Source organism: Neodiprion lecontei, chromosome 1 (genome assembly GCF_021901455.1).
Source record: "Neodiprion lecontei isolate iyNeoLeco1 chromosome 1, iyNeoLeco1.1, whole genome shotgun sequence".
In the NCBI taxonomy this organism is placed as follows: Eukaryota; Metazoa; Arthropoda; class Insecta; order Hymenoptera; family Diprionidae; genus Neodiprion; species Neodiprion lecontei.
This window is the reverse complement of record NC_060260.1, coordinates 7,245,358-7,257,720: the sequence shown is the minus strand read 5'-3', so window position 1 is coordinate 7,257,720 and position 12,363 is coordinate 7,245,358. Positions and strand designations below refer to the sequence as shown.

The window sequence follows — 12,363 nt, the reverse complement described above, 5'->3', positions numbered from 1 at the left end:
GGTCAACTGATCACAAATTGCCATCTAAAGATAAGAAGAAGGTGAATCGGTATTTAACTTGCACCATCTTATCCATTAAGGTAATCGAATACTTGTTGCACGAAAGGGGATGACGGAGGCACCTTTAAACCGGATGAAAAATCGCCGTGTAGTTTAGCGAACATTGCGTACAAGATTTCGACGTTCGGGGTGAATGGAGGTTTTGAAAAAAGGTCCTAAGATGCGCGGCTAGAATTGAGCTCGTTCCTTTCATCGTGTCTGGTGCATTGTGTGCGGAGAGGTACACATACAACTTGCTCGCGGAGAGACGACAGCGTGGCTTCGGGGTACAAAAGAGGATCGCCAGGCAAGAGAGAAGGAGGACTCTCACGTGTCAAAGGCTTGAAGACCCGGTTCCCGAGCTCAGTGATCGAGGATCCTCGACTGGATTTTCCGCCTTAGGCTTCTACTTTTCTTCGCCCACCGCTATACGTGTACGGGGCTTGAACTATACACCTTTCATATCACAATGCGGCCTGTAAATTCTGCGGCGTGTATGCCCAGGCAGCGGCTTCATTCCTCCGCCAATTCCTCACCCATACCATTGAAACTCGATTTATACCTCCACGGTGTAGTAGATGCACCATTATCCTCGTTCAAACCAAATTCTCTTCTCTACATATTTCAGGTGAGTCTCTAAACGACGGATCGATCATATCTCGCCTTCTGTATTGTAAACTTTGCCTGCATAATACAGGCATACGTATACTTAGGCGTAAATAAAGCATATCTCACGAGTTTGCCACAACTCGAGATCCGCGTAATAGATACGTCAGATTTTGAGGATATGATTTAAGTGGCGAGACTGACTGCGAAACTTTGCCCGGCTTCCGACTCTGTGTTTAATTAAAATCGTTGGGTGTATGCGTCTGTGTAGGTGTGATACGTCCGGGGGAGGGATCGGAACTTCTAACGAGCCCTCGAGTAGAACGATTAATAACGAGTTCGCTGCTACAAAGGGGGGGTATTCGAATTCGGAAACGATCCGGGATGGAATTCCAGGAAGTTGGGTGGAGATATCCGTGTAAATATCAGCGTTCGATGCCTGCCCATGGAATTAACAGACTTTCTTGATCGGAATCGTTTGTCTCTCGTTGTCGGTACACCGCGAAAACCGGGTCGCGTCGATATCGGTCCGCGAGTCCAAGAGACGGGCTCACCGAATACACGCGCCGCTCGAAAAGAGGCAGGCGAACCATGGCAGCTTGTGGCAAACTACTCGAGGGAATATCACCGCCACTCCGAAGAACCCCTACCACACCTGCGGTAATATAACCACGATCAATTCCCTATCTCTACCAGACGCCATGAATCTCTTCGCGAAGCCTCCTCGACGCAACCCATATTTCAAACTGCTTTACAACCCTCAAAATTCTACCCCCACCCTACCCCCACCCGTCACCCTCATTCGTTTACCTCGACTTGCTATATATATGTATATTTTAACTCATATTCAAACTATTTCGAGCTTTATCAATCGATCGACGTTAACGCGAAAAGTTTGGGAACAATTTGCGGAAAGAAAATAGGTGGAATTTTATTACCACGGAACAATGTCACCTAGGTGGCATCGCATAGGTACATAATTTAGTAAGGAAAAATTCGTAGTGAATGGATGATCGCAATTAGTATCGGTATAAATAATGTAGTGTAACATGTTTTTGTGAAAGGAACGAGACAATCAATTAGCAAAACGTAAGTAACACCTCAAGTATGTAGTAGGACTACGATAGAAACATATCATAACCACAATATGACTGATTCATTGCGTACAGGTAGTATAAAAAGAAAGAGAGAAGGATAGATAGATAGATTTAGTGTATTTGTGAACATTAGAATAAAATTACTCTGTTACCAGAAGAGACAGACAGCGGAGTGTAATATAAAGCACTTGAGAGTAAGGAATTGAAGAGAGAGGGAGGACATTTGACCGGAGAGCTTGTCGCCTCGTCGTCTATATACTATACATATACGCGATTGACGAACCCTTCACCCGGCCGCTTCTTTGCTGATCGAAGGAACCGTCCGGATCTGGTAAAGGATCACCATAGCTTAGACTCCAACGAATCGGAGAGTGGTTGACGGAGACGAGGGTCGCAGCTTAGTGCGTAAAACTGTAGCGTTTCCCTCCCCTTGATACGGTCCGAGGAAATGGACCGTCGTCAGAGATTTCTTACTGAACGGTGATGATCCACGTGTTTCCGGGCTCGTTTTACAGCTCCGAATAACCGCGTTCCCCCAGTACTCCGTGGGTTTTTCGAACGTTCGGAAACGATTCCCTTCGAATTTCAACTTGACCTCACAGATGAGCCGAGCGACGATCGATTCCTCGAGAATTTTTTTTATCGACCGAATGATGTCGGATCTCCCACCTTATCTTCCGCCTTATCTCACGCCCCGAGAGACTCGTCGGCAAATTCTCAGACGACTGGAATGTCTCGGTTCAACCCTACCTGCCAGGGGATGATGAAGCCTTCGCAACTGTAGCCCGGATAGAAACTTGGGAAACAAACGACAAAGACGTTCCTCTTTGTACGGACCTAGGCGTACTTTCAATTCATTTTTGATTTTTTCTTTTTTTTCTCGTCTTAACAGAAAAGCAGGAGTGAACCTGAAAATGAGTGGTAAAAACAATGTCGCGGAAAGGAAACCTACTTTAGTTTTGGAAAGGATATAAGCAATCGAATCTGTTCCTTAATATTGCTAATTTTTTTTTCTTCAAATTTTCTTCTCGTCATCTTATTCCCCCATTTCCGGTCGACGAAACAACGTCGAACCGATGCAAGAGAAGCGGAAGATGAAGAATCAGGCAGAGATGTATACATCCAGGTATAATCGGGTACTTTGATCCGTGGATCAAAAAAATATCGATTAAAGACAAGGCGAGGGATGGCGGGGGATAAATAAGTTCGCAATCAGTCGCTTGTCATCACCAGTCTTCACCCTCTGAGAAATCTCATTTCCGATTTTCTTCGGTGCACACAATACCCGGAATATCCGAACACAATGGACGGGGGTATCCGGAGCTGCCCGATCGCGAGACACGCGGTACGTAAGGGGGGATAAGGAGGAAAATTAAAATTGGAGAGAAAAAATAAGTAACCTCCCGTCCTCCCCCCTCCCCCAACCCTTCTAACGTGCTTCTTCCTTTCTAGCACTTTCTCGTAGCGTTTTTTTCGTCCCTCGAGCTTTTTCTTATGCCAGTCCTCTTTTTTTCTGTCGGTGCAAAGACGAACTGACAGAGACGTGGACTTAAGAAAGAGGACAGCGGTGGGTTTCTTTCAATTGCGTTGGCAGTTCGATACCTCTTCTTCTTCTTCTTCTTCTTCTTCTTCTTCTTCTTCTTCTTCTTCTTCTTCTTCTTCTTTTCTTCGCCTTGCCTCCCGAGTCCACCCTAATCCAAGAACTACTACATGCCGACCTCACTCACAATCAGTCTGCAAGGGATCTGGACTCTCAGAGCTCCGCGCTTAAGACGTAGCTGCTGGGTTATCGATCTTCAGGATGAGAAAATACGCCGCCGGAGGAAAACACGCGCTTAGCTATCTCATGACAAGGATAAGCCCCGAAACAAATAAAACCGGTAAACGTTTTGTGAGATGGGAAAAAATTGGAGAGAAAAAAAAAAACGAAAGAAATTAATTAATCCATCCAAAGCCCGTAACGTTGATCTACAAGTGTAATTGAATCCGATCACTCTAATTTTTAGAATCTTATCAAGTTTCGAAACGGCTTTGAACAATTGTCGCGATTATTGCATACCCCCTAAAAATAGACCTGATTTCACGAGGAGACCAAATTTTCTCGCACGACGAAGATGCAGATAGGAACGAACGCGGATTGAGAAATCTCGAATTGCAAGCCAGCCGCTCAGCCGATATTCACAAATCATCCCTTCGAAGACAAACGGGGATATATTCGACCCTCGTATATCGGCGTCACGTGGGTAAAACCCAAGCGGCAAAAGCGTGTCATCCTTTCTCCGAAGAATAGCGAGGATCCGCCCGACCGGGGTGCCCCACGTCCGTGAGTTGAGAAAATCGCGAGAATGAATTACGCGGACACCCCGTCGCTCTTATCCCGTAATATGTTTACCACTCGGGGGAATGGAAAGTTGTCATTTATTGAGAGGGTCACTCGTTCCGTCACGGGGTGGGGGGTGGGTGAGGAGGAAGGGGAGTTCAGCCCCCGCGACAAGCGAATAAGGAGGGAATAAAAAGGCGGGGTTAAAGTCCGCGTGACATTAAAATTCAATTACACAGGGAGGGGGAAGAATTCCGCATGCGAAATTCGTCCGTCACGACGCGTCGATGGGCGAGGCGAGATCATATCTGATCGGCGTCTCACGCGTCGGGTGTATGTACGCCTACCTACATTTGCTCGCAATCTGGTTCCGCAGTTTCAGCCTCGATGGGAAGGGAAGTTGAGGGATGAACGTCGCGAGAGGGGGAAATTCGGAGGGTTTCGGGAAGCCGTTGAAACGACTGAACCGAGAGATAGTTTACGTAGCCCGAACCTCACTTTTCGACCCCCGCCATCCGGCTTCCGGACCAAAAACTTCACCCCGGATCACGTGGATCCTCGAATGCTGACGCACCCCGCTTACAGTACAGATCGCCCCTCGCTATCCGCGGCCCCCTTTATGTTCGAAACGAAAGACTCCCCCTTTTACATCTTCCGCACCAACCGATCCCTGACGAACATCACACGCGAGTTCTTTTCCTGTTTCCCTCTTCCCCGGTACTCGGCGTGAAATTTTACTCGTTGTGTGTGTTTTTCTTTTTCTTTTTTTCTTCCATTTAATTTACTTATTTTTTGCTCACTTTTTTCCCCGAGAATTCTAAGACGTCCGTTTCGGGGCGGAAAATCGGGACCAACAGCAGCGTGCAAAGAAACGAATTAACGCCCCTGTAGTAACGAGCCTTTCTCGGATTCTTCCTAAAAAAGATAAATTAGCCCTGAAACCAGGAAGCGGCCAGATGATGCTTCCGTGATACGTGACCACGATTTAAGAGAATTTTTCTTTATCTTTTCCTCGAATTGCCGTTGAGAGGTGGAAACGAAGAGTGGAGACGATAATATTGAGCTTACGGATCTCATTCCCTCCGATCTTCAACGCCTAGATCATCTGAATAGTTTAAATCCTAACTTTTGTAATCTGTAATTTTTCTCACGTCGCGTGTTTCTCGACTATGAACGATTAACTTCAAGGTCTCGTGTGCTGCTTGGGTTTATTCCGGATCTTTTTCATTCCGCTGAATTCGATCGATCTTCCGTGAATCGTGAACGGAGGATGCATGTGTACGATATTAATATATCGAAGATGAAATTGTATCGCGGAAATTCTGCTTGATTTTCTCTTTTTTCGCCTCTTTCTTTTTGGTTGTCTTTACGTTCCCACCGCAGCCGACGATATATGTACACACGCATATATTTATGCCGTGGATAAAAAAAAAAAAAAAAAAAAAAACGGTTGAAAAGGGATAAAAGGAAACGGGAACGTTGACGGGGTTGGGAAAACATATGCGGGGACTTATACTCACGGAGTTACGAATCACGTTCTACCTCTGTAAAAATATCATCACCGGAGGATCAGCCCTACGAAGCTTTTTACATGCGATTTTCGTAAAAATCAATTTCGCCGTCTCGCATAATCCGACCACAGAGTTTATCGCAAGTCGAATTTATAAAGGTTTGGTCCACCCGACGGAGATGACGTCGGTAAATTTTATATAATAAATCAAATCCCCCTTAAAAATATTTCGAAATTCATTTCCCGAGGAAACATCGGACAAACGTTAAAACAAGACGGGCGACGCAACACTTTCGAAGATATTCGCGTTTCTGCACGGGATAAAAATGTCGAGCACGTATAGCTTAAACCAATCCAGAGACTCGATGCCAGTTCAAACAGTTGTCAGGATGAAGTTTACTTTAAACTGTACGGGAAAAAACAGAGAAGAGAAATTGAACACCTTGTCACGTAACGTTGCTGCGGATTGGTTCATGGGTTTTAATATACTTGTACCGATCCTCGATGATTTTTATTTATTCTACCTATTTTATTTTATATCATTTATTTCTCACCGCAATAGTTGGTAACGTCTCAAACAAACACGTCGAGTTTGTCGTTAAACAAAGTCGTTCCTAATTAAATTGGGTTCAAAGTTTGGCCAACTTTCCGAGACAAGATACTGAAATTTTCGTAATTTTCATCCACGCTTGATTTCTTGCGCAGTTCGTCACTCCGCCACCGTTTGTACCTATAAAGGGGGAAACACGAGAGGGTGGAAACAAAGATGTCGAGGATAAGTGCGGGGGCGGTAACCGTCGGGTGAAATGCGGCCGCTCTACAATTCCCTCATCCTCCCCTTTCTTGAATTACTAGGCGTTACTGCGTTTCGGTACGTGCCTACGTCAGCTGGCTGATTAACGGGGGTTCAGGGTGCGGAGTTCAAGAATAATACAAGTATTTAGGGGTTCTCTTATACCTCGCGGGGACTGAAATCACATCTTATCTTTGACTCGTTCCCGTTCTATTGCCAACCTATCATCTCGTTGCGGCCGCGGGACGAAATTTCCGCTCTTGCGAACATTTGACAGAAATTATCGCCGCTATGTATATAGAACGGAGTTGGGAACTTATCATTGCTTGAGAGAACGTTCTTCGTAGAAAAAGTCAGGACGGCGATTCGAATTCTCCCAACTGCTCTCGCTCTGTCAGAGAAACGAGCGGAAACAAATAAAAGACAAAAACTGTGTCTAAAAAAATTCACAATCCAAATTCAACGGTTCAACCCGCTTAAATTATAATGAGAATAAATTTTGCTATTACTTCGCCATGATTTTACGACGGTGTTTCAACTACACCGAATCTTAGAGAGTGAAATGAATCAAACAAAGCGTTGATTCGTGCGTTGGTACGCGAAAAAGTTTAAACTCTCTGAACGATCTAACGCTGATATACGCCAAGTTAAAATAAAAATCCAAATCGTTTCGAAAGAATGTTTATTGGTAAAAATTGATCACCCGTTGGTCGGTATGTGCTATTTTTCACCTTCCGACTGCATCCTTTCCCGTTTGTTCTTTCATATTCGTTGAAATATGCGAAACTCTGGGGTTTTCACCCCGCGAAATTATATATATATACGATCGACAGTCCGCTTGTGGCTGAAAATTTATTAGCGAGTTGGGGAAGAACGATATTCGAAAGAGCCTCGATGCGTCGAGGGGCGTCGGGACGCGTGGGGGTTAGATCTTGCGCCGTTACCTACAGCCGTCAGCATCCCCGAGCGCCGCGGCGGCGAAGCCTTCGTCCCTACGACGCGAGGCGACGTCAGTCACTCGAGCGGACTCCCGCCCGCTGGACCGTCGCGACGCCCGACGTCGTCTCTCGGTGACACGTCTCACCGTCCACGTTGTCAGTGTCGCGTGTCAAATTGGTGCTACCGGAAGCTTAAACGCGGTATTGCAAAAATAGGGTAAACAATAATAATAACGATAATGACAATACGACTTTTGAATTTGTTAATTTTAAATCATTTTTATCCTTTCATCTACCTAAAATACATGTACAAATTACTTCGCGTGCCGCTCGTTCGTTTTGAACATATCTTTTTTTCCCACGCAACTCCCGTTACGATTACTCTGCGATCTCTCCAACCTTTCGCTGTATAATAATATACCTACGCGTCGTTAATCTTCACGATCAAACTTTCCCTTTATCTGCGATATTCGAAAATGATCTGCAGCAGTTCGTGAAACGATATGAAAAGAAGAGAACGTTAACCCTCGACAAAGTTTTTATTTTTTTTATTATTTGCAAAACACGTAAAACCATCTCCGCTCTCGAATGAATCGAGGGTGAAATAATAATCTGGAAACTTGAGCCCGTAATTCACGATACATATACCGCACACACGCTCTCACACACACGCACACACACATATATATATATGCATATACTTACATGCCGTACAAATTTTCACCGCCAAAATAAGTCGCGTTTTGTTCATTGTTATTTTCCTTCTTTTCTTATATCGCGGTATCCTTTTATTATTTTATTTTATCGACTATGCGCACGTCTGTTGCAGCGCAGTGTTGCTATTGACGATAAAACGGTGTAATCACCCTATCGCGCAGACTAGGTTATAAGGCGTTCGAAGCTGCAAAACAAAAGAACTAAAAGTCGAGGAGAGAAAGAAACAAAATAAAAGTAGTGATAATAAAGGTATAATAAACGTAAAAATAAATTGTTGTATTTCGTATCGTCGTTGAGGCGTTAAAAAATTTATAGTTGAAATAATTATCTTCGAGATTTTCCAACACTTTTATATATATATATAGTCGTTGTCACTATTATCATTATCATTGATATTATAATACTCGGAATTGTGAAGGGTATACATGTACGTATATATATATATATATATATATATATATATATATATATATATATATATATATATATATATGTATACGACGAAAGCACCCGTGGTTATTAATATTATTTATAATCATTAATATACCGCAAGAAACAGAAAGGTGCAAAATTGCGTGCTGAAACACCAAAAATAAAAAAATAAAATAACTAAAAAACGTAGAAGTGTGGATTTAATTGCCGAGCGATTATTAAATCTCGGTCTATGATCCTGTTGTCCGATTAAATAAGAATCGTGCATAGTGTGAGAAAAGTTAACCGCCAATCTGGAGTGCCAATGTGGATCCGGAGTTGCGCCCATCTTCACGGGGATGGGTTTTAACGATAAAAAACTGCACAGGTTAAGAAGATTGCGGCTTTTTGGCCGCGCGAAAGTCTATCTAACGGTGCGATGGCCTCAGCTGGTGGGTTTCGATCTTATTTTATCTTTTGAAAATTTATATACGAATATGAAGCACGTCTCTTGACTCTTGGAAAACCTTTTTTTATCTCCTGTTCGAATTTTCCTTTCGAGCGGATAGGTAAAAAATCTTTCCTGCATTGAAATTCAGGTCACAGAGTGGCGATGTATATCTTTTTACATCGAGTTGGCAGACACCTGAGATTTCAAATCTTCCGATTTAAATGCCGGGGAATAAAGGTGGCGTAATTTATGCACATAATTAAATGGAACTTATGCAATTGAAGTTCGGGATGTAGACAATATAGTGGACGAATTAATCGTTCGTGAAAGATTCCACTTGCCTTTGAAAAAAGGTTTCACTTCTCATATATAACCCGTGGGAGAGAAAAATTTGAATAATTACGAATCAACGTCCAGAAAGGAACTTATTCGTGTATGGATTTGAAAAAAAAAAAATCCAACCGTTTACTAATTCAATGCAATCACGTCTCTGACTGAATCTTGGCGGGAAAATTTTCGTCTTCGACGAAAGCGAAGCTTCGAAAATACGACGCCGCAACGTCTCGCGATGATATGCCGCAACTTTATAGGATAAAACTCACTCCGTTATAACGGATCTCATTACTTTTATCGCCGGCACATATATCCAGTCCCAAAGTATGCGTTCCACACCTCCGAGAGTTTTTTTTCTTTCTTTTTTATCACAAAAAAGCTCCCACCACCAATCTGTATGCAAAAATTTCGCATCCTCGAGCTATCTTTGTTCTCGTAAAATTGTCGGATTTTTCTAATTTTCGTTAAACGCGTCTTTCTAGCGCCTTCGTTATACCCCGATGATGTCGCAACGTTTTTTCTCCTATTTTTTCTTTTTTTTTTTCATTATAAAAAATTCTTATATTCCTTCCCTCTCCTTAGGATTGACCGGCATTAACGACAAATTCGCGCAATTCGGTGCGCTTTGGTAATTATAACAAGCGAAATTAATCTGTAAATTAAACACGTTATGCTAATTTTCAGCTGTGACCGCGCATTTCGTAGACGCGGCGTATTGTGATAGAGGAAATATATTTGAACAGTTGTTTCAATAATGTACGTAATCCGCATTTACATTAACAATTGTGCGGTAGTAGTTGTGAAATTTTATCACACACACCGGTATCATATTGAGCAAAATGTTATACCTAGCAGCTGGTATGAGGCTAGGCAGAATCAACGATGAATTAAACTGCGGGTATTATTATATTGTTTTTTTTTTTTTGCTTTCTTAATGTCATTTTGAAATACAAAATATTAATACAAATTCAAACAATTTTCCTACCAACTTTTTCACCCTCTCCTCGTTGTTATCACATAGTCACGGATTATTGTACCGCATTCATGCAAGCATGAAGTAAGTGTTATTTATTGCACAAACGTGTGATTATATAATCCCAAAGTTAGACTCTGCAATACCCCTGGGGTTTTTTTTGTTTTTTCGTGTATCAGATTATGATACAAGGTATTTAAATATATCTATAGAGACGATTTTAAGGCCCGGCTTTTTCGTCCGAATTAACTTCTTCGTAATATTGTAATCCTCCAACACAAAGGTTTATCTATATAATGTATATACGTACGTATATAACACGCGAGTAGAAAAAGAGAGGAAAGTACAAAAAAAAAAAAAAAGGACGGGTTAAAATGGATTACAAACATTTTCTGGCTCCGTTAAAGCGAAATTTCAACTTGTTCGACTAAACCCGCTCTGCAGCGGCTTCAACCCTCGGTCTTAACCAGATGCCCCTTTTCACTTTTTCACCCTCCGCACTGCGTATTCAGGTATTATACCCATTATGACAGATATATATCTATAACTTTTTCAACAGTTCGTAACACGGATTAATACACGTGCGGTTAAGGGAAATTGTATGTCAAATTTCAAACGAATCATTAAGTTTCATTTCGTATCGGTATCATATACATTGCTTTTTTTTTTTACAAAAAACTTGAGGTCATTGCTACCATTTTTTTTTCGCCTTCACTTTCATCTCTAATTCTTGACGCGAAATGGTGAAACTGCACGTTAGTCGTCGTTATGGGAATTAAGAGGTGGGAAAAAGGCTGAAAGACCCCGGTGTGATTTTATTATTGTCGAGAAGTCGGTGGTGAGTGGGAGTCGTGAAACGAATACGAATGAGCTTGCTGCCGCGCGCATCTACGTATAGGCGAAATTTGATGGTTTGCCATATCTCGAGAGTGAGAGAAGAACGTTCCTCTTTATAGAACTGGATCATGTACACAGTAAGGAAATGCAAAAATTTTTGTAGTGATTTTTTTTGGTAGAAAAAATTAACGATTCAACCAAAGTGTATAAAAAATCGTTGATTATCTCGATCTGTACGTAATTAAAGCCGCAGCGCAGTATTGTAGGTACACTTTTTCTCGACAAACCTAAAGTTCAACTCTATAGATATTGTACGTGTATAAATATCTATAGTATACAGCTAAAGAACTTTTAGCACAAGCCTTCCTCCTGATCTCGTTAGAAGTTCTTTCCCAACGATATCGGGGTAGTTCCACAAGTATCAGCTGCCGCAACTATAACGGTCGGTACGTACGCTTGTATGTGTGTAACATACGCGATACTTGTGACGATGGAAAGATTTTTATGAGAATATACGATATAACCGTGGCGATATTGAAGAAAGAATGAAACGGAGAACGAATGGGAAGATGGAAGAAGTCAGTCGCGTGTATTTTGCGCTATCCATAGGACGGTCAGAGACACTTTTGCGGAATGATGCGGGATCTCATTGAGGGGTGAAATATTCCCAATTTATTTCCCGTTTAAATTATATGCGAGAGAAAAATATTTAAACACACTAAAATTCAATTTTTTTCCCCCATCTTTTCTTTTCAGTTCAATTTCAGGCGATAAAGTGTAAGAATATAAACTTCACTGACCGGAAGTTGCGTCAAAGTTTGTTTCACGTTTCCTATTGCACCAGGGATATGCAAAACTTGTTATTCAAATGTGACAGGATATTCGCGGACATAAGTTAGTTTAACTTTTTAGCAGTGTTCGATGCCTGTAGATCAGTTTTCCAGGGGATCTGGCCAGTCGAATACCGAAATATGAGAAGGGTGATTTCATCCTCGTAACGTAAATTAGCAGTTATTAGATCAAACTTTTACGCAAACGAATTACCTTCAAAAACAAGTCATTCTTTTTCTCCGTTAGTACCGATTACAATCGTATTTAACAGAAATTTCTTGTTCCTTCAGGAAAGATACATTTTCCTGCACGTAAGCCAATGACGACGAATCGTCATTTAGCTACGGTAAAGAAACGTTGATTATAAAAAGAAAAGAAGAAAACAAAACGTTTTAAGTAATCACTAGGATAAATTGGACGGAGAATTCGCTGTCGTTCATCATTAGTAGAAAAACGGTTTTTTCACCTCGTGTATTGTAGGTTTCCTCCTCGGCAGTTGATTCTGCA

General features: G+C 42.0%; 1 protein-coding gene across 15 annotated transcripts in view; it reads left to right on the top strand.

Moving 5' to 3' along the window:
* The window catches only part of LOC107224692 (disks large 1 tumor suppressor protein), a 308,249-nt gene that overhangs the window by 180,498 nt on the left and 115,388 nt on the right, over positions 1-12,363 (top strand). For 2 of the 15 annotated variants that reach the window (XM_046733190.1, XM_046733182.1), the window contains exon 1: positions 8,776-8,883. The exons of the other annotated variants lie outside the window; for them this stretch is intronic. In XM_046733190.1, the coding sequence (XP_046589146.1) occupies positions 8,791-8,883 (93 nt within the window). In that variant the 5' untranslated portion in view covers positions 8,776-8,790. Of the gene's footprint in view, positions 1-8,775; positions 8,884-12,363 lie in introns of those variants that run through there. 15 annotated transcript variants of the gene reach the window in all.